At 57.7% G+C, this 23,925-nt stretch overlaps 1 protein-coding gene across 2 annotated transcripts in view; it reads right to left on the bottom strand.

Annotated features, from left to right (window-relative positions):
- Positions 1-1,574: 1,574 nt before the first annotated feature.
- Positions 1,575-23,925, bottom strand: part of ADAMTS10 (ADAM metallopeptidase with thrombospondin type 1 motif 10) — a 101,246-nt gene continuing 78,895 nt past the window's right edge. For both annotated transcript variants that reach the window (XM_054013284.1, XM_054013285.1), the window contains exons 16-25: positions 17,180-17,313; positions 15,550-15,673; positions 15,065-15,145; positions 12,217-12,380; positions 11,631-11,757; positions 10,554-10,683; positions 9,194-9,398; positions 5,931-6,107; positions 4,186-4,342; positions 1,575-3,555 (exon numbers count right to left, since the gene is read on the bottom strand). In XM_054013284.1, coding sequence (XP_053869259.1) covers positions 3,446-3,555; positions 4,186-4,342; positions 5,931-6,107; positions 9,194-9,398; positions 10,554-10,683; positions 11,631-11,757; positions 12,217-12,380; positions 15,065-15,145; positions 15,550-15,673; positions 17,180-17,313 — 1,409 coding nt within the window. In that variant the 3' untranslated portion in view covers positions 1,575-3,445. The remainder of the gene's footprint in view (positions 3,556-4,185; positions 4,343-5,930; positions 6,108-9,193; positions 9,399-10,553; positions 10,684-11,630; positions 11,758-12,216; positions 12,381-15,064; positions 15,146-15,549; positions 15,674-17,179; positions 17,314-23,925) is intronic.

Genomic DNA, 23,925 nt, shown 5'->3' with positions numbered 1-23,925 from the left:
GGTGGTGGGATGGGGAATTTCGATGCCTTTCAAGGGGAGGTGGGATAAAACCCAAGACGCAATAAATCTGGCCAATGGGGAAGCTGGAACAAGAGGCAATCAAATGAACTAAAGCCCTTAGCTCCACCACTGCGTTAAGGGTCATTTAGTGTCTCAGGCTTTGCTGTTGGATTTGAAAGAATGGGAAACATTATAAAATGGCACGAAGAAACCCAGCCTTTTGCTTGGGCAATCTGGCCCCAGCGAGTGATGGTTTGATTTTTGTTTCTCTCATATGGAACAAGACGAAAGCAGGATTTCCTGCCTCAAAACTAGTTCAGACTTGGAGGAGTGTTGTGCTTTGATGCGGAGGGACATCTAGTGGAGGATAACTGCACCGCACAGGCGGGTTTCCTTCCTGAGATGATCTGGCTACATCTAAAGTAGGACAACAGTGACAGCTATTGAATCAGCCAGGCCAATTCCTGAAGCACCTCAGGTTTGAGCCTTGCTGCTAGGCAGAGGCAAGTAGTGTTGCCAGCGCTGGTGATATTCGGGGGTTTTCTTAAAGCCCCAGCTCCTGGAATCATGGTAGTTTGTCAGAATCCCCACGTTCGTTTCAAAAGAAAAGGTTCCAGCCCTCATGGCAACAGAGATGGAAAATGTGAGGTGAGTGCACCTGAAAGGCTCAGAAATGAGAATGCAAATTAAAAGCGCCCCCCCCCCCCCTTTACTAGTTAAAAGAATCTTGTGATTTTGGAGGGCCTGATTCCTGATGTTTGAACGCATGGAGTTGGCCATATAACGTCTTTGGGAGCCTCAGGATGTTGAGGTGAGCTGGTAACTTTCTCATAGACTCAGTGTCTTTCCTTTGGCTGCTTGCTCCTGTCTGACGGCAAGACTGGCTTCTCCTCTTTCCAGCCAGGCACGATCAAGGTAAAACACTCCCCCCCTGCCACTCACCGTGGTGTCCTGGCCCATCCTTCGGGGTCGTGGCGGGTGTGTGTGGTGCAGGGATAGCAGTCGTCTGCTCCAGAGATGGGTGGGAAGCTGGAGCCATGAGACAGTCCTGCAAGGAGCAGCCGGCTGGGATCCAGTGACAAGGCAGGAGGGGAAGGGAAGAGCGGGCGAGTCACGTGGCAGAATGAAGGAGGCAAAGCAGGCGTAAATGCAACACGTCCTTCCCACAGTCCTCCCAGGCTTAGCAATCATCCATCCTCCTCTGCGCCTCTAGGGACCCAGAGCTCGCCTTGTCCCGGGCCGCTCCAGAGACCACAGGGAGGAATTGTTCCAGTCCGCTTCCCCACCTTGACGGTAAACCCTTTTAAATCCCCTCTTGCCTGGGAGTTATGGGGGAACCCCACCAACGCTGGTTGGGTCAGGGGGGACAGGGATGGCAAAGGTGCGCAGAACTATGTCAATCCAAAACATGTCCTACTCCCCAGGTTTGGAAGGGGATGGGGGGTGAGTCTGCAGGGTGGGGGAGGGCGGCCTGGAATGGGCCACTGGGACGCAGCTGAGCGCTCGGCCCAAGGCCCCAGGCCACCCAGGCAGGTGTGCGGCCAGCTGAGAAATGACACTCGGACCAGAAGCTGCCCGGGATGGTAGCTACTCCTTTATTATAGATCATGCCGTTATTTTGCGCCTTCTTCTCAGAGTTAGTATTTTAAACAATTTTGGTTATAATATATTTCTATAAAATCGTGAAAACAACGCCCCCCCCAGAGTAAGCGTTGGAATGGAACATTCCACCAGGAAGGAAGACAATTAATACCCACGCGCCAGCCAATCAGGAGCCACCCAGCACCTGAGAGGCTGTGATTGGCTGGTGAGCGGATGCTGCTGCTGTAGCAGGTATATTAATAGCTAGAGACACTGGGGCAAGGGAGGAGAGAGATGTTCATCGTTCCTGCATCGTTCCTGCAAATGGAACAGACCCCCGGGCTTGGGCCTTGTGTTGCTTCATTATGATGCAGAAAAATGTGATTTAAAAAAAAAAATCCATGTTCTTTTCACATTGGAAACTCAGGTCCTGTCTAGCCCTGTTTTTCCTGGAAGACTCTATGGAGAGCTGGGGAAAATCATAGGACGATAACACCCCCGTTAGCAAGGCAGCGGAACCTGATTGAGCATGACGTGGAGGAATGTCAAGTGTGCTCTTCTCTTGCGGGTGCTCTGCGGAGGGGTCGGGGAAGTGGATTGGGAGCGCTCGTAGTCCTAACTGAATCTTGAAAGGAGAAAGCTGTGCTTTCCGTTAAGGCACCATGCTGCAGGAGGCAGTGGGGTGCAGTAGGCAGTGCCCTGGCCTGGGATTCAGGAGACCCCAGTTCAATTCCTGGCTCTGCTGGGTGACCTTGGGCAAATCACTTCCTCCTTTTGTTTCTGCTTCCAACCTTTCTCTGTCCTGTCTATTTAGATTGGAAGCTCGTCTGTCTCTTATGTATACGTACAGCACCTGGCACCACAAGGCCCTGACTTCAGCTGGAGCTTCTAGGTACACCCCTGTGATACAAATAATAATAAAAGGCTTCAGAAAACCAATGTTTTTAACACACCTTCCCCTCCCAATTCACCCAGTGTCACTTCCTTGGGGACAATCAGTATCCGACCGGTTCTCCAGTCATCCACAGAGCCTTCCAGGGGAGACAAGGCTTGCACAAACCAAACAATCCTGCTCCTCCCACCCCAGCAGCCTTGCTTCATCCATCATAAAGAAGCCCAAAGGCACAAGCCAAGGGTTGTCCTTGGCAGGTTGATGCGCCACACAGCTAAAATCTTTCTCCTCTTCTTGCTCTCCCTGTTTTCCCTGGGCTCCCGCTGGCGCAGGGCAGGACGGACTGCTCCATTCGCTCAATCCCCCTCCCCTGCCCGAGGCCTGTTTCCCAGCGCCATGGCAGCCATGGGGCACACTCGGTTTCCCAGAGGCGGACAGCGATGCCCTTCAGAAGACTGGGCACGGAGCAAGGCGAGGGCAGGAGCAGAGCATGCTGATTGGCTGTCGAGAACCGCCCTGCCCTCCCCAGTGTGGCGGGCAGGGCTTTTGGCACCGTCTGGAGGCTGTTGGCTGGTGCCCGCAGGACCCAGCTGTGCTACTAAATAAATAACAAATGTCAGAATTTCAAGTAATGTCCTTGTTGCCACGCTCTCCCCAGCTCTGCCCTCTCCCGGCACGGTGACCAGCTCCGTTGTGGCCGCAGAGATCTCCCCGCTCCTCCCATGCTTTGTGCTGCCTGTCTCCGGAGTGGCACACGCCTCGGCAGTGGTTTAACTGAGGGTCCCGCCACTGGGGTTCTTGTGGGGTTGGGGTGGGGGGGTGTCGCCGGCTCCCACCAGAAGCACGACCAGTGTTTGGGTTGAATCCTTTGGAGATTCCCGGGGGTCGGGGGCGGAGGGGAACGGCACGGCTCGGCTGCCCTCCGGCATTGCTTTCGCCTTCCAGTTTTCCTACAGGGGTCGCCTTGCTCCTTTAATGCCCCTGGCACGTTTTACAGCACATCTGTCGGAAGTAGGTCCGGCTGCAGAACTTGAACTTCAACACCAGGGGGCAGTAGGCGACCTTGTTCACATCCTTGCATTCTGCAGGGAGCCCAGAGGGAAAAGGGTTAGAGACCCCGCTGCGCACAGAGGGGGAGCCTAGTCTATGTAGGTAGGGTAGAAATGGGCTCAGAGCAGCCCCCCACCCCCGAGCTCAACTGCCCCAAACTCCGGGAAAGTTTTGTTACCCAGGGCCCAGTCTCCAGGGAATGATCTCCTGCCAAGCAGCAAGTGGGGTGAACCCCACATAATGGCATGAACCGAGCTCCGGATGGTGAATCTTATAGGGAGATCAAGGCCTCTCCTCCCAGGGGTCCCACAGTGCTTGGCAGACTCAGCCGGACAAAGTGTACATGCAGCAGCCACTTCACCCTCCACCCACTAGGGCGACAGGTTCAGCACTGACCCAGAGGGGAGAGCGCCCCTTACTGAGACACCCCCCTCCCCACGCCCTGCAGCACAGACAGCGCCCCCATGCCCCATCCAGGGGGCCTGGTTCAGGGCCGACCCAGAGGAGCGAGCGCCCCTTACTGAGACCCCCACCGCTCCGTGCAGGGATACTGGGGTCAGCATGGACCCAGAGGGGAGATTTTGACCCCAGCTGTTAGCAAGGGAGAGGATTTAGAGCTGAAGCTCTCTCTTCTGGATCTGCGTGGCCAGGCCGGCCGGTACCTTCGGGGCTCTCGGTAGGTCCTGATTTGCACCTAGCTTCACACTGCTGCATGCCCGCAGGCTTCAGGTTCTCCCCGCAGTCGCTGGACGGCTGCCCAGTGTGGGCCAAGCACTGGACGGAGCGCCTCTGCTGGCCGAGGCCGCACTGCGCGGAGCACTGGGGAGGGGGACAGGGCAGAGTCAGAGCTGCCCTGCAGTTCTTTAACCACACACAGGGGGCTGGGCCTGGCTTCTCCCGGGGCTGGAGCCTGGCCAATGGGTTTAACCCAACCCTTGATGGCTGCAGCTTGCTGCTTCCAGCTGGCTACAGGGACTCCTATGCACGCAACTGATCACTACAGGCTAGCTGCCTTTATAGGCCCGATCCAAGCCTACCGGCCCTCCCCCTGCAAACCCCTCAATAGCTGTTACAGTGGAGAGTCCAACCCTCCACCCCCACCCTGCCCTGCACTACAGAGCCCAGTTCTCGGTACGTTTGCTAATCCAGCCGCCCACCCCGCATCAGTAACTGGGGCACTGCCTAGGCTGCGGAGGCAGAGATGGCCTGCCTGTGCCTGAGTGGAGGGAAGCTCCATCAGCCGAGTCCCTTGGCTGGACATCCCTTACTGGTTGACAGCAGAGGGGTTCGAAGGCTGGACTCCTGGGCTCTCGGGGAAGGGGCTGGGATGCTAAGGGGGTGGGGACACCAGCCGTGCCCAGGTAAATAAGGGTCCCCTTTGGGAAGGGAAGAGGAGCAGACCGAAGGGCATTCTCCCCTTTATCTGCCCGGATCCCACCTGGCCACGGCTTGGGGGCTCCTCGTCCCACTTCTCCCCGTTGCAGGGAAGAAGCAGGTGCTAAAACTTCAGGGCTGAGTGGGAAGAAGGTGCCCAACTGACTCCAGGACGGGGCCTGGTGGCTAGGACACGAGCCAGCCTGGACGCTCCACCTACCCCGGGGAAGGGGGGGCAGGGAGAGGGAGCCCCAAAGGTGGCAAAGGAGCGGCTCCGAGCTCGCACAGGGAGGCGTTTCATTTGCCCAGCCGGCTAGTCAGCACAGGGACCCCAGTGACTGGGCAAGAGACAAGGCTTGAGCCGCTGGAGTCCAAGGGGCATAGGCAGCAAACCCATGGAGTGCTGCGTGCGCCAGCCAAGCAGGGACTCCAGCCAGGCCTAGGCAAGACTGGCACAGCCGACCAGGAGCCAACGCCCACCAGTGTGCTGATGACCACCGGAAGCAGAGCGCTGCCTGGCACGCAGCCCGGTGTCTGTCTGCGGCCTCCGAGGGCATGTCTACACGGCACGGCCGCGGCTGGCTTGGGCTGTGGGGCTGTTTAATTGCGGTGCAGATGTTGGGTTCGGGCTGGAGCCTGGGCTCTGGGACCCCATGAGGGGGGCGGGTCTCAGCCTGGACGCCTGCGTCTCGTCACTGCTATTTCGAGCCCCGCAGCCGGAAGTTATTTATTGCAGTGTAGAAGTGCCCTAGGAGCCAAATGGGGCCGTATGGATATAGCGGCGGGCAGACATTGCTCTCAGGTGAACAGGTGCCTGCGGGCAAAGGGACTGGGGCGGGGCTGTTTGCTGCGGTCAGTCAGTGTCTGCCTGGCGGCCCTGGTACTTTGGCTTTCCACACATGCTGCATTATTCAATTCCCTGTGGTGCAGCACCCCCTGGTGGTCCCACCTGGGAAATCTCCTGGGTTCCCCACCCCAAGACTACCGAGTGGGCCGGGAACTCCTGGGACTCCGGCAGGAGATCATTCAGTACCTCTCCCCATTCGCCAGTCACCCACCGCGGGGGCGGGCAGCGTCGCAGGTTGCATCTCATGTTGATCGGGGGCTTGGTGTTCTCTGGGCACTGTGAGGTCGGCAGGGTCGTGCTGTGGTCGCCGCTTTTGCAAAGCACGAGGCGGTGGCGGAAACCAGGCCCACAACTCGGGGTGCACTGCAAAGGGCAGGCTCAGATTTAGGGTGCACAGGGAAGAAAAGATACACTGATCTCAGGGGGTATGGAGAAGAATCTCCCCATTCCCTCTCCACCCAAGGGCATACAAGGTAAAGGTCTGAGCAACAACAGGCCCCGTGTCCTGTGACACCCACGTATTTCAGCCTGCCAATGCCCAAGTGAAGAAGGCACCATGTCACCAAGATAATATTGAGTCTTGCCTTGAGTGCAGGGGACTGGACTAGATGACCTCTCAAGGTCCCTTCCAGTTCTATGATTCTAAGATCCCAACTTGGGGAGGCAACTATGGGTCATGCAGGTAACTTACAATGGCTGTGGGATCTCTTCCCTTAGCACAGCTGAGTTTGTGAGCTCAAGGCACTCCCATCCTGCCGAGCACTTCCTACCGGGCACACCCCAGGCTCACGCATGACGTTACACAGAGCAGGCGGGGTCCTCAGCTGCTGGAACGCAATGTAGTTCCAACTGACTTCTGCGCAACGACGACAATCCACAGCTCAAGATCGGGCCCCGTCATTCTGTTTGGCACCTGCTGCATCTGATCGCTTCTCTGCAGGAAATGCCACCCCTAATTCCCTCCTTCTGATCTCTCCAGTAACGCCAGAGAAAGCCAGTGGAAACTGAGAATTACCCCAGGCTAGTTTAAATACTGCAGTCAGGTCTCTCCAAGTTAAATTATCCCAGTTTGGTCGGGTCTCTCCTCTGCCGTGAGCACCTCCACTGAGATCGGCAGCAACATGGCCTAGAGGTTAGAGCAGCGGAGGCGTGGGATCAGGAGACTTGGCCTCTACTCTCCATCTGTCAGATGTGGGGAATGATGCCTGGCTAAAGGGCTTTGAGATTTCAGAAGAAAGGAGCTGTGTGTAGGGAGCCAGACCCTCAGCTGGTGTGGACGGGCGCAGCGCCACTGAAGTTGATGGAGCTACACCGATTTACACCCACTAAGCATCTGGTCCAGTAACTGTCAAGCATTAGTGTCTTCGTGGCCTCTCCAAAGGCAGCAGCCTGACAACCGCTGAGCGGCTGCTGTGCGGAGGCCAGCGCTCATCCCGCTGGCTAGAACAGGCTCACTGTTTCCTTGGGCTCCCCCATCTGGCTGTGCCCCAGGGGTGGCGCTTGTCTATTTAGAGTGGAAGCTCTCTGGGGCAGGGACCGTCCTTTCATTGTTTGTGGGGGGTCCTGGGCCGTGACTGGGGCTGCCAGGAGCTACAGTAATGAATAAATGACGCCTTCTTTAAATTAGGTGCCAGACAGGACCTTGCTTCGAAGGGGGCAGGGAGCTCTTCGACCAGAGTTTCTAAAGCGATAGCTCAGTGCCTTTGGATTTTTCCTTCTTGAGACAAGCCACTAAGCCAGCGAGCTTTCTCCCTCCTCGCTGCTTCGGCTGAGACTCCAAACTCATTTCACTTGGGGTCAGAACAGGCTAGGGACGTACTGACCCTCCGTGCTAGCTTAGCTCTCAGAAGTCTGCTGTAACACTGGCTTGACAGGTCAGCTAATGAAGCCCTAGGCTTGCCCCTCCCAGCTCAGAGGACGTCAGAACGTAGAACTGGAAAAGGTCCCGAGAAGGACAACCAAAATGATTCAGGGGATGGAACAGCTTCCGGATGAGGAGAGATTAATAAGACTGGGACTGTTCAGCTTGGAAAAGGGACGACTAAGGGGGGATAGGATCGAGGTCTATAAAATCATGCCTGGGGTGGAGAAAGTGAATAAGGAAGTGTTATTTATTCCTTCTCATAACTAAGGCTGCGAGTCTGTCACGGAGGTCATGGATTCCGTGACTTTCCGTGACCTCCGTGACTTCTGCAGCAGCAGCAGTTGGGTGTGTGGGAGGGGGCTCAGGGCTAGGGGCAGGGGGTTGGCTGGTGCGGGGGGGCGTTTACCTTGGGACGAGGGGCTCCCCGGCCCCCACTGGCATGGCCCTGCAGCACCTTCTAGGTGGAGGGGCCAGGGGGCTCCACGAGCTGCCTCCGCCCACAGGCCCCGCCCCCACAGCTCCCATTGGCTGTGGTTCCCAGCCAATGGGAGCTGTGCAGCTGACGATTGTGGCGGGAGCAGCGCGCGGAGCCCCCTGGCCCCTCCGCTGCCTACGAGCTGCAGGGACACGCAGACTGGGTGGGGAGCCCCTGCCAGCCCCACCAATCTTCCCCCTCCCAGCACCAGTGGGGGTCCCAGGCTGTGTGCCACTGCCCCCCCCCCCAGCACCAGCAGGATCCTGGGCCACCTCCCCCAGCACCACGGTGCCCCCGGACCGCCCCCCCAGAGCACCCACAGCCCCCGCCCAAATTTTAGTTAGGGGTATATAGTAAAAGTCATGGACAGGTCACGGGCCGTGAATTTTTGTTTACTGCCTGCGACCTGTCCATGACTTTTACCAAAAATACCCGTGACTAAAACGCCGCCTTACTCATAACACAAGAACTAGGGGTCACCCAATGAAATGAAGAGGCAGCAGGTTTAAAACAAACAAAAGGAAGTATTTCTTCACACAACGCACAGTCAACCTGTGGAACTTGTTGCCAGGAATGTTTTGAAGGCCGACATTATAATGGGGTCCAAAAAAGAACTAGGTAAGTCCATCAATGGCTCTTAGCCAAGCTGGTCGGGGATGTAACCCCACCCTCTGTGTGTCCCTAGCCTCTGACCGCCAGAAGCCGGGAATGGGCGACAGGGGATGGATCACTTGGTGATTCCCTGTTCTGTTCATTCCCTCTGGGGCACCTGGCACTGGCTACTTTTCAAACATAGGATACTGGGCGAGATGGACCATTGATCTGACCCAGTCTGGCCGTTCTGATGTTCTTAGGACCTAATGCAGCCTAAGCGTTCAGCGTGGGGCAGACACCGTGAAGTCACCCAGGTTCCCACCCAGTGGCAAAGCCCCATTAGGTCCCACCTAGTCCATCGCGTTGGTCAGTGCAGGACTGTGCCCTGCATGGGGCAGTACCCCTCCCCCGGTGGCACTGTAGGCCGTGGACAGCCTTGGCCTGCCCTAATGAATGGAGCGCAGCAGGGCCCAAGCTGTAAGGACCCAGTAGATTTCGAGAGCAAGGGGCCCTTACCTCTGACCAGTCCAGAGCGGCCCATTCTGGGGGGCACGTTTGGTTATTGCAGGGCTCATGCATCTTGGGCCGGGGTTGGGCGCAGGAGCCATCGTCCAGGATTTTCTCCTCGGTGGCAGCGACCTTCCTCCGGCAGACGACGCTGCGGGTGCGGACGCCCTCGTTGCAGCTCCGGCTGCATTCGGACCAGTTCCCGATCACCCAGCTGGGAAAAGAGACAAGCGCTGGCAGCTAGGAGCGAGGCTTGACCGTGGGCAGCCGTTGTCGGAGCCCAGCACTAGGAGCCCGCAGCCCTGGGCTACATCTACACAGCCCGTGCAGCGAGCCTCCGAGCCCGGGGTGACGGACGTGGCTAGCACGGTGCTAGCCCTCTGAAAACAGCTGAGTAACCAGCGCTTTGAGGTTGTGGCTCGGGCTGGAGCTCGGGTCCTGAAGCTACACAGCTATTTATACAAGTCCTGTAGCCTGAGGCTGTCACAGCCCCCCCTGGGGTGAGAGGCTGGCTCCCACTGGCTGTGTACACACACCCCGAGTCCGCCCCGGCCTGGCACGAACTGGCTCTGCACCGGTCATTTAATCTCTGCATGTCTCCATTGCCCCACGTAGAGCGGGGACAGTGACACCGACTTGCGAGGCTGCGTCTGTGCATGTTTCTAAAGGGGACGCACAGAGAAATGGTGCTAATATTGCGGGGAGAGGGGCCCCGGGGGCGGGGAAGAGGGGGCACAATGACTCTGGAGAAATGCCACTTTACAGATGAACCTCACACTCTGTGAGCCCATCTCCTGCACTAGTCTAGTGGCTAAAGGCCCCGGACAGGGACTGGGGTTCTAGTCCTGGCTCTGCCACTGATCTTGGGCAAGTCACTGCCACTCTGTGCCTCAGTTTCCGCCTCTGTAAAATGGGAACAATGCTATTGTCCTCCTTTGTGAAGCACTTTGAGGTGAAAAGCGTTGGATCTTATTATTAGTGACAGAGCGGAAAGATAACATAATACCACACCCTTGCCTTTCCTCTGGGGAGCCCAGTGGCGCCACACAGACTTTAGTGCCTTGCTGAGTATGATCATCACCCCCAGAGGTTGGATGTGACTCCACCCAGGAGCCTCTGGCCCTGTCTGGAACGGATCAGCCTTTCTCCCAGAGGGAAGAAAGACGGGGAACTGAGTCAGGGGAAGAAAAAAGATGGGGGAACCTGCTTTGCTGATTCAGGGAGACAGCAGGCACCAGACCCATTCTCCACCTCGATCCAGCCCTGCTTCTCCATCTGAGAACCCCACCGGTTGTTCCTCAGCCCAGCCGCCCCACGCCCTGTGATCTCCAGCAGCAGACACCCTTCCCAGCCCGGTGATCGCACTCACGTGGGCGGACATGGCTCAGTGTTGCATGGCCTCTGCTTCTCAGGTAATTTGGTTTCAGGGCTACAGAAATGGTTGAAGACTGTGGAGCTGTCGGCCTGTTTCCTGCATATGACGGACTGGACTTGGCTGCCTGCGGGGAAGGGGAAGGGAAGAGAGAAATAGGTTAACCCTGGGTCCAGAGTTTAGAACCGTTCAGCACGCCCCCTGCTGGCTAGTCAGCATGCGTGATGCACCGCCCAGCTGCTCACTCTGGGGCTACAGGAGGGCACAATCACTAGACAAGGATGCCCCTAAGTTTCTGTTTAAAGCCAAGTTTTCCATCATCTCTACAATCTACAACACCAGACAGGGTGGGCTGAAAACTGGTAGGTCAGGTCAGGGCCCAGGGCAAAGTTTGTAGAGAAAATGTGAGGGCATTTGATCAAGGGGTTCCTGCACCCAGAAAAATAAACCGGTTTTGAAAGTTTTGTATCTCTTTATTTGAGCAGGATTAGGGGAAAGCAGTGAGACGGCGAGGGGGAGGGGAAGGGGGGGCTGTCCTGCACTCCCCTTGCTGAGGACTGCTGCCCCATGCAAAACCAAGGCCCCTAACATCAAAGCTGAAAGATCGCTCAGCCTTGGTTTTGAAACTGCCTCCGTCTTCTGAATATTTGCTCAGCCTCTCGCAGCCAGGTTCTGCAGACACCCCACAGAAACCACGGCTTCAACTCCCACCGGAACCAGCCCAAAGGATTCTGGGAAGCATCTGTCTGAGGCGGACCATTAGGCCAACCTCCTGCCTAACACACGCCATTGAATTTCAAGTGTATCATTTCAACCCAGTGACCTTTATCAGCCACTCTTGGGGTCCAGCCAAAGAACAACGTCCAGGATAGGTGACAAGACCTGTTGTCCAGGCAGCCTTGTTGACTGACACTGAGTTGCAAGCGGTTGAGTGTGAGGTCCTAGTCTGAGAGCCCCATTAGACCAACATGGCTCCCAAAGCAAGTCCCTGTGCGTGGCGTCTTGTGCCTGGAAGTCAAGGGAGTTGCCGACACTACACCGCTACCCCAGCCAAAGTACAGTCAAACCTCTCACCCCCGGCACAGAGAGCTGAGCATTTGGTCCATGGGGTGTAGTGCCAGGAGTACTGGGTCAAGGAGCCTCGGGTGATGGGCGCGTTGAACTTGTACTGAATTCCCTGCAGCTCTGCCCGCACGAGAACCTGTGGAGAAAGGGGCTGTCAGTGCATTGGGGCCGACGTGCCATCAGAGCCGAGCGTGACCATGGGCCCGTCTCGTGGTGTGTCCCAGGACCCCCACCAGGCTCTCCAAGCTCTTCAAGGCCTGCTGGGCTTCCCTTGCCTTCCCAGCTCTGAAACCACTGGGAGTCGACTCCGGCCCGGCACAGCAGGGCAGCATGGAGGTGTGAAGAGCAGTGATCAGGAGGGACCACAGAGCCAGGCCAGCCAAAGCCTGATTTCTTTCCAAAGCCTGGCTCTGTGGTGTAATGGACCCTCCGCTCCGGAGCAGGAATCTGAGAAGAATTTGGCCCCTATGGTGTCCCTGTACCCCTGATTAGCGCTAACTCTGGTGCGTGTGTCTGGAAGGGGGCATAATCGATTGGGGTGGGTTAGCCGTGGCCAGGCAGGCAGGCCAGGGGGACAGAAAGGGCCGTTACCAACCATGACAATGAGAGTGGCATTGGTAGGTCCTAAGGCCTCCAGCGATTCGGGGTCGTCCTGAGATCTCCTGTAATGGAACGTCGTCCCGGCGACGTCAAAGCGCCTGGGCGGGTCGATGGAGAGCTTCCCGTTGATGAAATACTCATCGTTCTCCCCTTTCAGCGCTGGAAGGACAGGCAAGGAGAGGGTCCTCAGTGCGGAGGGGACTGCCGGCTATTTCCCAGCGTGCACTGCTTCCCCCCACCGAGTTAACGGGCAAAGCTCGGAGGCTATCGATTCTCTTTGAAAGCAACTCTGTACATAGGCCCCCGGCCCCCTGAGCAGCTCTGCCATGGGAATCATGGGGCATGGCTTCTAATACACCCCTCACCCTAGTATCTGGGCACTGCGATTTCCTCCCCTCCCCCCCCTCCCGCGACACCATAACAATGCTTAGCCTGCCATTCAACCACTGTCACAAGGCGGGGAAGTACCATTGTCCCCATTTTACAGATTGAGAAACTGAGGTGCACGCAAATTAAGTGACTTGGTCAAGGCCAGGGGCAGAGCTGGGAACAGCCCCCCCGTCTCTGAATTCACAGTCTATGCCTGAGCCATTGGACCACACCAAAGATGCCATAGTGGGACAGGGCTTACCAGCCATCCTGGTGGCACTAGGGATGGTAACCAGGGCAACAGCTTAGCACATGCCACTTCATACGCCGGTAGTGTAACGAACGGTGGCCACAGGCTATACACAGAGACCCCAGCACTTCTGGGACCACACTCGAGATCTTCCAGGCCCGAAATGCAACTTCTAGAGCAGAGGTGGGCAAACTACGGTCCGTGGGCCACATTTGGCTGGCGGGACCCTCCTGCCCGGCCCCTGAGCTCCTGGTCCGGGAGTCTCGCCCCCAGCCCCTCCCCCGTAGCCTCAGCGTGCCCCACTGCCGGCACAATGCTCTGGGTGGTGGGGCTGTGAGCTCCTGGGGCAGCGAGCTGCAGAGCCCGGCCTGACCCGGTCTCTGTGCTGCGTGGTGGTGGCAGCGTGGCCCGGCTCCAGCTGGGCGGCACGGCTGTAGTATCTCCAGGCACCGGTGCTCCAGGCAGCACGGTAAGGGGGCAGGAGGCAGGGGGGGTTGGATAGAGGGCAGGGGAGTTTGGGGTTGTGGTCAGGCGTGTGGATAGGGGGCGGGGCAGTCAGAGGGTGGGGAACAGCGGGGTTGAATGGGGGCAAGGGTCCCAGGGGAGCAGTCAGGAAGGAGAGGGGGGGTTGGATGGGGCGGCGGGGGGCAGCCAGGGGTGGGGGTTCTGGGGGCAGTCAGGGGACAAGGAGCGGGGTGTGTGTGGATGGGGCAGGAGTCCCGGGGGGGGGGCCATCAGAGGGCGAGAAGCAGGGGGGAGGGGGGAGATAGGGGGCAGGGGCCGGGCCATGCCTGGCTGTTTGGGGAGGCACAGCCTCCCCTAACCAGACCTCCGTACAATTTCCGAAACCCGATGCGGCCCTCAGGCCAAAAAGTTTGCCCGCCCCTGTTCTAGAGCCTGTGCTAAAGGAATGGCGAGTGAGCAGCTGGCTGTTGTAGTCGCAGAGGACGGTCACTAGAGGGAGACACGATCTCTCTCTCTCACACACACACAAAGCCCGTGTGTTACACTAAGGCCCGCAGTTAAGTTTTTCACGGTTGTACACTTGTTGTTGTTAACGTGCTCTTTCCCACGATGCTTTGGGGCAGGCTGGATGGTCCCGCATTGGTGAGAAACGCAGGGGACACTCGTTCCCCTCCAGGCTGGAAATCTCACGCGCACAGCCCGGACGGGCAGGCCCTGCAGGGGACTGGCCGCAGGGAGAGATGCCGGCTGTTACTCCGGGGACAGAGGCAGGTTTGGGTCGTGCCTTTCCACAGGTGTGATGGGCTCACAAGTGTCCCAGCCAGGCAAGCCCCATTAGAGGAGGACGTAAATTCCCAGCCTGCCCCTTAGCCAGGATCATTCCCGGTGACGTGGATGCACCAGCCAATCGTTTCTGATGGACTGGAAAGACTAGGGGAGCCCCGCTCTGTCCGACACCAGGGCAGGCCCTGAACCAGCACCAGGGAGCCGGCCCGAGGGGTCCCTTCCCCGGTCTGGCACCAGCGCAGGCCCTGTTAGCGAATGCTGCTCCTCCAGAACTGCAGGGAAACCCCAGCTTAAGGGAGCCCCCTCCCATGGGACCTCCGTGCAGGCTCTGGCATCTGCCGTGGCTCAAGGTGACCTGCCAGGTGAGGTGAGGTTTACATTCCCCTCCCTTCCTCTCCCCTTGCGGTAACGGCTGCCGATCGCTTGAGAAAAGCAACGAGGCAGAGTCTGGCTGGAAAGCCGAGCGAGGCGGCTGGTTTTGAACCCCCAGCCGAACACGCCAGCTCCGAGGGAAGTGCCAAGGAGCCGGGGCCAGCGCCGGGGCATGGGGTTGGTGTCGGGTTATGTTGCTGAACGGAGGCGGAGCTGCGGAGAGACAGGGGGGCGTCTACGCCACACACAAACACCCCACCGGCCCTGAAACAGCTCCCCCATCGCGCCCTGCCAACCTCGGCAGGCACCGCGCCTTTGCCAGCCGCTGCCACCCCTGGGGAGGGGGAAAAGCTTTTCTCAGTGGTTAGCTCCGAGTGTCAAGAATACTTCCCCCTACTGCCCCTCAGGCTGGCACCTGGAACCCTCCCAGCACCCACCCCCCCGGGGAGATCTGCCAGGCAGGTCTTGCCCACACAACACCCACAGAGAGGGGCGCCTTGGCACTGAACGGGCATGTAACTGGGATTTCACTGGTGCTCCATCGTGACTCTCCCTGTCCCCCAGTGTCACCCCTGGGCTGCAGACCCTGCTGTCTTCTCACCCAGGTAGTTGAGAGAGAGATTCAGCTCCCTGATATCAATGTGCACTGAGCCCTTGGGGATCCAGATCACCTCCTTGTAACCTGGAAGACAAGCCCAGGGCGTGGGGTTAGCAGGGAAACCTGGCCATGCTGGGATCAGAGAGACTGCAGGGGGCAGCCTGGGGGTGGGGGAGACCACCTGAGCCCAGCGCAACTTGGGTGGGGTGGGGGAGGAATCCTGAACCCCACCAAGGGAAATCAAGTTGAGGACCCCAGCATAGCCCAGAGGCATATCCAACCCCCACCTCGGGGAGTCCATGGGTGTACCCGACATCCCCCACCCTGGGGAGCCCACAGGAGTACCCGACCCCCGCCACCCCACCCCAGGGAGCCCATGGGTGTATCCGACCCCCACATCTCCAGAGATAAAGGCACTGAACCAGAAGAAAATGAGCAGCAGGTAAATCAAGCCTCGCCGTGTCCCAGCTGGGCCGGATGCTCCTTACCCCCCTCGGGCAGGGACTGGTTGAAAATGCCTTCGATGGTCTCGCAGGTACTCCCGTCTCCCCCACACACGCGGCACTTGTCCTCCTTCAAGTCCGAGCCGAGGACGCGGTCGCAACCCACGTGCTGGAGGGAAAGAGCCCGGGGGATTATCTGCGTGCAGGGGGCGCTGGCCTCCAACTGACCGGCCCTCCCGATGGCCATTCTGGTATCAGGTGCGGGAGGGTTCAGACTTCCCCTTTGCCTCCATTTTACTCCTGCCCCCTACCCCTCACAGCCGTGGGGGCTCAGCATGGCTCCCCTGTCTTTCTGCCACCCCTGGGGGATGGCAAGAGAAAGGGGCGTGAGCATGGGGCCCGAGGGCGAAATCTGCCTCTCCCCATCCATGCCCCGAGCACCCAGGGGGAAGGGCTGAGCGTGTGTGTGTGTGGGATGCCGTGATGGAATTCACCCTCCCTCCTGGGGGGGGGCGGGATTCCCCCCATACCTGCGAGAAGGCTCCTGGCACATGGAGCTTCGGGATCTCCCTCTCCAGGCCATTTGGGTACGAGGGGTGCCCCCTTTTCCCTTGCCCAGCCCTGCCACAGGTTTCGTGCTGGCCCTCCACGGCTGGCTGGATTCACCCCCTGAAGCAAATGCCCCAGATCTCCATGGTCCTGCAACGGCTAATGCTGGCCCCAGGCGAGCGATGGGGTGACGCCAAGGCTCAGGTGGAGGAGCCCCTGCCACGTGCCGGCGCTGGCCTGGCTATCTGGAGGGCTTGGCTCACGAGAGGAGGCTCCATGCTCCTCCCTGCCTCCGGCCAGGCTGGGCCCTTCGCCCTTGCTGGGGCCTGGACCTCCCACTGTGGGCGCAGGGTCAGGCCAGCGCGTCTCCGGGCCCCGATGCTGAACGCTCATCGGCTGGAGGCGGAACGTGCAGCTGCCCCGAGGGAGGATGAGGAAGAGGGAGAAGGCGACGTTTTCAAAGGGTGGAAGGAGGAGACGCCATGTGCTTGTAATCAGCAGCCCCTGTGTGACTGGCTGCTTCCTGCCAGGCTTCCACCGTGCTCTGGGGTCCTTCACAGCACAGGCCCCAGCAGCTGGAAGGGACAGGCTGGGCCTACCTCCAACTTCCCAGAGACTCCTGCTCACGTAGCAATGCCCCCTCAGATCCCAGAGGGAGTCTCAGGCCCCTTCAGGTCCTTCAGACCTTCCCCAGAGCTCTTGAGGGCTTTGCTCGTCTCCTCAGGGCAGCATGCAGTGCTACCTTCACGGCCACCCACTGGTGTGGGGGAAGCCTCAGGCCCTGAGCCTGTCCCACGGTAATGCTAAGCACTCACAGCGCCCTCCCGGGCAGGGGACGTCGGGGCTATTGCCCGCACTCCACAGATGGGGAAACCGAGGCACGAGAGGTAGGCTGACCTGCTCCAGGTCACAAAGAGTCAGCAGCAGAACTGGGGCCTGGGCCTCCTGCTGAGTCCATGAGCCCCCGGGCAAGTGGGAGAGTAGCTGGCTCTGCTCTGCTCTCCCCACCGACAGCCAAGGCACACGAGAGGGGCCTGCAGAGTGCAGGAGAGGGTCTGAGTGCCGGCAGGGGAGCCCTCGCCTCATCCCATCTCCCTCCCCAGCACCCCCCGACCTTGGCACTTACCTTGCACTCCCCATTGACACAGATGTCATTGGAGTCCTGCCGGCAGGGCGTCCCGTCCACCACGGCCGCTGCCCGCTCCGTGTAGAAGTTGAAGCCCTCGGCCAGGCAGTTGAGAGAACAGGATTTCACGCCCCCTGCAAGAGAAAAGGAGGCGGTTCCGGTTCCACCTGCTCCAGCGCAGCGACAGCCAGAGGAGCGATGGCGAGGCCCTACCACATTCACGGCAGAGCCGCCGCCAGCAGCAGCGCAGAAGTAAGGATGGCATAGGATGGCCCCGCCCTTCCTGGGCACCACCTTCAGAGCTGGGCGCCCGGCAAACAACCGCCGCTCTCCGGCCGCCCAGCGCTGAAGGCAGCACAGAAGTAAGGGCGGCAATACCGCAACCCCCCTAAAATAACCTTGTGACCCCCTGCAACTCCCTTTTGGGTCAGGACCCCCACTTTGAGAAGCGCTGGTCTCCCCCGTGAAATCTGTAGAGTGTAGGGTAAAAGCACCCAATGGACCAGATTTCCACGGTCCGGGACGCGTTTTTCATGGTTGTGAATTTGGTAGGGCCCTAGTGATGGAGCTTCCACCCAGCCTCACGCCCTCCACTCTGTGCCCGGCCTAGGCTGCTCCGAGGGGTCAGGAGGCCCCACTGCCAGGCAGCAGGTTCAGAGCAGCATCAGGCCTGCTCACTAACTATCCTGTGGGGCTTTGGGGCAGAGACAGCTCCCAAGGGCGCCGTCTCCAGCACACCTTCTGGGAGCAGCCACTCCGGCCTGACAGGCTCTTTTTCCTCCGGGCTCGTACCGCACAGCCCCCAGCTAAACCCCCGGCCACTGGACCACCGGCAGGCAGCCCAGCCCAGACCCACCCCGGAGCTGGGTTAGCTCCGCCTCTGGCCAGCACAGGCCGGAGCTGAGCTGGAGGGCTGAATTCACACCCCGTGACCCCTGCCTGCCAGGGGTAGCCTCCCTAGGGTAGGCGGGCTCGAAACCTTCACAGGATGGGAGCCATGGAGCCCGGGGAGAAGATGGAGGGGGAGGTCAAAGGCAGAGCAGGGGTGATGCTCACCATTTTAGTTCTCAAACGCTGCCCCCCTGCCCCGCTCCCTGCCTTGGTAAGGAGGCTGCACAGTCATGAGACCACCACCCAGTTCCATCCTCTTCAGCTACAGGTGCAGAAGGGCTCCGAAGGGCAGGGCAGGGCAGGGCAAGGATATTGGGCCATTCGCAATGGGGGGAAAAGCAGCTCGAATGTGCTGCTTAGAAGGGAGGAGAGAGGGAATCCCAGGGGAAGCAAATCCCTCACTGCGGGGAGGGGTTCCCTTCCTAGCTCGCTCCCTTCAGGCCCCAGGGTGGAGGTCTTTAACTTCCCCTGGGGCGTGAGCCCAGACAGCCATCAGTGCGAAGTTCCTGGAGCAGGCCTCGTCTGTAGGGCAGGGGGTAGGGAAGGTGGGGTAGTTAAGAAGAACAAGATGGTGACATTCATCCCCATGGTGAACCATCAATATTTCTGAGCCCAACCTAGTTCTCATGGAAATCACTGGCAAAACTCCTATGGGCCAGCAAAGGGAGCAGGACTGGGCCTGACGCAGACACTGTATCGTGTGTCATTTGACAAGATCTCAACCTTCAGGGATCGGCTGACCATCTGCCGGTGACTGGAAGGTTGTACCCTGTCTCCTACCGACTATGGTGCATTATGATTTCTCCTGCACCTTCTTCGGCAGCACTGGGACTTAGCAGGGTAACAGCAGGAGATCTGAGGGATTTCCCCATGAGATTCAATTCTGGAAGAAATTGTGGCAGAAGAACTTTCATCCAGAGAACAAATTCTGAGCCAAGTGGCAAGGTTAGACCAGATGGACTGGCAGAACCCAGGACTGACTGGACCAGTGGCCTCACTCCTCTTGGAGTGCACGGAGCCAGGATGCTGGTCTAGACTACATGAGTGATCCTAAACATCCTAGCAGGAAGTGGGAGATCAGTGAGAGGGATGAGCAGGTCCAATCTGTTTTGGAAGAAGGCTGCATATGGGACTAGACTGATGGCAGAAGCAGATTCCTAGTGTTTGGGGACAAAAAGAAGAGGCGTATAATGGCTAGAAAACAATTTCTCTCTCTCTCCCCCCCACGACTGGATCTGTGCTTGGATCTGTGTTCACTCAGTATTGCAGTATCTTAAGGAAGGTCAGCAACATTTAGGAGACTCGGGCGGAGCGGCATCCCCCAGGGCTGGGACCCTGGGACCCTGGCAGCTTCCTCGTGGTACCAGCGATGTTCATGAGCCATTTGCTGGAGCTCTGAATCACCTAGCTTAGTGAGAACCTCAGCAACTGAAATCTGCAAGTCGTTATTGCACATCAAAGGGGCAGATGGAGGGAAGAGGCGGCCCAGCTGCGTCTGGGAGCCTGCAAGTTCAGTGAAAGCAGATGGAGGGGGAAGGAAGAGGGAAGTCAGATGGGGGGGACGTTAGAGGGGAGTTCAGTGAGCTCTGGGCAAAGCAGTTGAGAATGACGACGGGGCTAGGCACTTGGTGAAGGGGGTTGCGTTATCCCTGACTCTCTGAGAGCCAAGGATTATCACCTACCAAAACTCTTTTGCTTTGACCTCCCCTCTATCCTTGAAGGATGTTGAAAGATGCTGGACTGACAGTGCTACAGTCAAATCGCAGGCCAGGAGCCATACATGCTTCTCCTTCATGCTCACCACAATGTGTCTCAACACTGGCTTGGGGGATCATTTTGAAAGGTTTAATAATATATTGAGAATATACCTATCTCATAGAACTGGAAGGGACCCTGAAAGGTCATCAAGTCCAGCCCCCAACCTTCACTAGCAGGACCACGTACTGATTTTGCCCAGATCCCTAAGTGGCCCCCCTCAAGGATTGAACTCACAGCTCTGGGTTTACCAGGCTAATACTCAAACCACTGAGCTATCCCTCCCCCCCAAGGAGAGAGATTCCACGGCCCATTGAATCCTCAGCTTCCTGCCTGAACTCACCAGGCGTGGTGATAGACTGTCACACCGACTCCCATCCACTGGGCACTCCACTGAGGTCACCAACTCATTTCATGGAGGCCACCAAGCAGCCATCAGTGGGCAAGGCCTTTAGGTGGCTAAGCCCTGTGGGTGGATTTGAACTTGTCACTTGAAGGTCAGAGGTTCAACGTCCCGCCCTTGAGACAGCTGGGCCTCTGCTGCTAGTTTAGTTCTCTTGGCCGCAGCATCCCAAAGCTCTTGTGTCCGAGAGCTCCTTTCCTGAGAGTCATCAGTGTACAAGACAAGTCTGCATCCTGTTACTCGCCATAGTTTAGTGCCAGCAGGTGGTGGCTTCCCACGAGGACAGGGACTAGTGATTTGGGCTAATTCAAGGGCTCAGTGGCTGCCCAGGCCGGACAAGGCCACAGGAGCACCTTTGACTGGCCTTTACTGAATTTATTTTATACCCTTGTTTGTCTTACTCTTCTGACTTCCAAACAAAACCACCCCAACCCTTGCAGCCGCTCCTCCACCGGAACCTCATTCTCCTTCCATCCCCGAAGCCTCCCACCATTTCTGCCTCTTTACAATGAGGTGCCCCGCGCTGCCTGCCCTACCAAGGGGAGGAGAAGTCTCTGATCTGTGGAACGATGTTGTATCTTAAATAATACAGCCGAACCCTGGGTTTTTCTGCCTGCTGCTGCTGTGTCTGGAGCACGCCGGTCATTGAACTGCACAGAGATACTGAGAGGTGACAATTCAGAAGAGCCCATCAGTTTGTCCAAGAAGGTTAATTGCCCCTGGTGTTCTCTAGGTTAAATCCTGTCTGCCATCTTGCTTCAGAGCTGGTTATTTTCAGAGGTGTCACTCCTGCCACCCCCAGCATCACCTCCTAGTGACAGACATAAAGTCAATCCTGCCTGTGGATCCTTCAGCCCCAGACAGAGCCACTCGCTTTCCTGCTGTATCCACGTCTTGAAGGGAGCCTCTCGTTTCTTCCATCACTTGACCATGGGACTGAATACGTAACAAGGTGGGACTGAGAAACAGCCAGAGAGTCAGCAGTCTCATTTCAGGACTTGCAAATGTTTCTTTAAACTGCTCCGCACACGCAACCCCCTTTCCCCTCCCCACTTCCCTTCCTTCCTTGTCTTGGTCTCCCCTGCAGGAGAAGTGAGACCTCCCGCCCCGTAAAGCAGCTAAATCATGACACAGCCTTGCTTCCTCCCTCTTCCCTGTCTCCTTCTCCATTTCAGCAGCTGTGGGGTCCTCTTGCCCTTTCCTATAATACTCGCTTATTGCTGCTGTCCTATGTTCAGCCTACAGCAGCCCAAACGCCTACAGCAGCGACCAGCCCAAAGCGTAACCATCACGGGCTCAAAAAAGCAGCCAACACGGAAAACGGGAATGAAAAACGTACTATGCCGCAGAGGGAAAAAAGGGATCAGGGGTTGGTGGCGTGAAGGCCAAATTCCTTCCTTTGCCCCGGCTTTGTTGCAGCACCTACAGGAATGGTGCAGGGCGTAAGAACTCGGGAGAGAGGGAGGGAAAAGCTGGCAGGTGTGAATCCAGCTCTGGGGGAGGCTCGGAGTTTCCTCCTTGGCTTCTCCACATTACTGCCCAGGAAGAGGTTTTTTTTAATCTTTTCCTTAAATCCTTCAGAATTCAACCTTCTTTCCAAGTGAAATCAGCAAATAGAGAAAGCGAGCGAGCGAGACCTCCAGCTGAGGCCAGCACAGTCTGGCTCCTAGCAGGTCAATCAGGGGTAAATTCCCCTTAGGCTCACTTGCCGATGGAACACCAGCATCCTGTGTCATGTCTTGGCAGTGGCGATGTGCAAAGGGACGCCAGCCAGCGGGCAGGCAATCTGGCGGACCAGGCTAGTCCACTCAGGTGACTGTGAAATCCCAGGCCTCCCGGCCTTCTGCTAAATGTGCATGGCTTATTTATTTTATCTGATGGGAAAGTAAAACTGGAAACCGTTTGTTTTGATCGACTGGGTCGTAACCGGTTAGGCAAATTAACAACCCTTTTGCTCAGATCAATGGGCAAGATGCCCCAGTAGAAGGGAGCAAGCCGGCTTGGGACACTGCATGGGAGAGAAGGGGAGATCTGCTCACCGGGGTGAATTCTCCGGGATAAATGGAACAGAAGATCCTACAGTGGATGTCTCTGCCCTTTCCCTGGCTGCTTGTACCAGCCACCCGCTATGGTTATATGCAAATACAAAGCAGCTAGTGTCAAGTTGTGCCACATCCCAAGAAGTTTGTCTTGTAGATAAGGGCAGCGGACAAGGAGTCAAATCATTGCCTATATGTGTCTCCCCTCCTGCCCTTGGCCTGTCCTGTCTGTTTAGATGATGAGCTCCTTGGGGCAGGGGCTGTCTCTCACTCTGTGTCTGGGCAGCACCTGACACACGGGGCCCTGATTTAATTGGAAGCCACTGACACACGCAGAACAACAGTTCACCCCGGGACCATGATGCCTCCCCGTGGCTATGATGCATCCCCCTTTATGCCTCACACTCTGGGCCATCCCACGGTTCCCTATGGCTTGGGCTCCAGTGTGGAGGGATCACCTCCTTTACAAACCGACAGGCTGGAATGAAGTTGCTTGGTTGGGGGGGAGCGGGGAGGAAGAAGAGCTGCTTTGCTGAGAGGAAGCGCATCTCGGGTACCTCCTGGAGCCCGCTCCCTGCCAAAGCCCAGGATGGCCCAGGGTCTGAGAAATCTCTGTGAGTAGATGATGGTTTATTGGCACCTTCCCCTGGCCAGCTGTTTGGCGGGGGATTTGAGAAAGGCTTGCAGCTGGGAGACCTTTTCTTTAATAAAAAAAAAAAAAGAGTTTTAAGTGCAAGGGAAATGGAGAGAGAAACCTCCTCCCACACGGTTTTCTGCCTCACTCACTCATGGCCTCATCCAGAGCCCACTGAGGTCCCCGGCAGTCTTTCCGCTGACTCCAACGAGCCCCAATGCATGCTGCTCGGCGAAGGCTTCCCAAGCTGTATTTGTCCAAGGAAGCTCACGGCAAACAGGCTGCACTCCTGCAAATCGGTGGCAGCACCGGCCGGGATCCCTGCGCAGCCTCCAAGAGAACTAAACAAACAGGCCACGAAGCAAAGCCACTCGGCTTCTTTCTAAGCCGGAAAACAGGGAGCTCACTGCAGCCTTCTTGCTATTGGCATTAGCCGCGTGCATCCCGGTCGTCCCCCTTCACACACGGACGGTCCCTCCTAGACCACTCTGCCCCAGCGCGGGCCATGGAGCACAAAGCCTCGTCCCTTCTCCCTCAATGCCCGTTTATAGTATTGCAGCGTTGGCGACTCCGGTTTCGGTTCATGCAGTACAGACACAAGGAAGAAGGGCCAGCCGTCCTGCGGGGCAGAAACAAGCCGTTGCTAAATGGGGAACGGCTCTGCGGCTTGGACCCGATTCGGATCGCCCTGGCCGTGGTGTAAACCCCACTGGTGGAGTTACTCCGGATTGACGGCTACGATTCCGGTGGTGGTTTATGTATTTGGTTCCTTGGCGGATGGAAGATTTAAAGAAAAGAAAACATGAGAGCTGTTGTGCAAAGGAACTGGTCCCCGATGGCTAGTTTGTGGGCTGCTGCCAGGCGACATTCTGCTGTGATCATGTAAACAGCAGGGCCAAGCCATGATTGTATTTGGCTGGGGGAACGACTGAGCGCAGCAAGAAGAGGTGCCAGCTAGGAAGTAGGTGGCAATGGCCCAGCCTGGCTCTAGGGGGCGCTGTGCTGCTCTGTAGATACCATCATC

Source organism: Malaclemys terrapin, chromosome 24, assembly GCF_027887155.1.
Source record: "Malaclemys terrapin pileata isolate rMalTer1 chromosome 24, rMalTer1.hap1, whole genome shotgun sequence".
Classification (NCBI taxonomy): Eukaryota; Metazoa; Chordata; order Testudines; family Emydidae; genus Malaclemys; species Malaclemys terrapin.
Note: the sequence above shows the minus strand (reverse complement) of the source record. Positions and strands in the feature narration are given on the sequence as shown.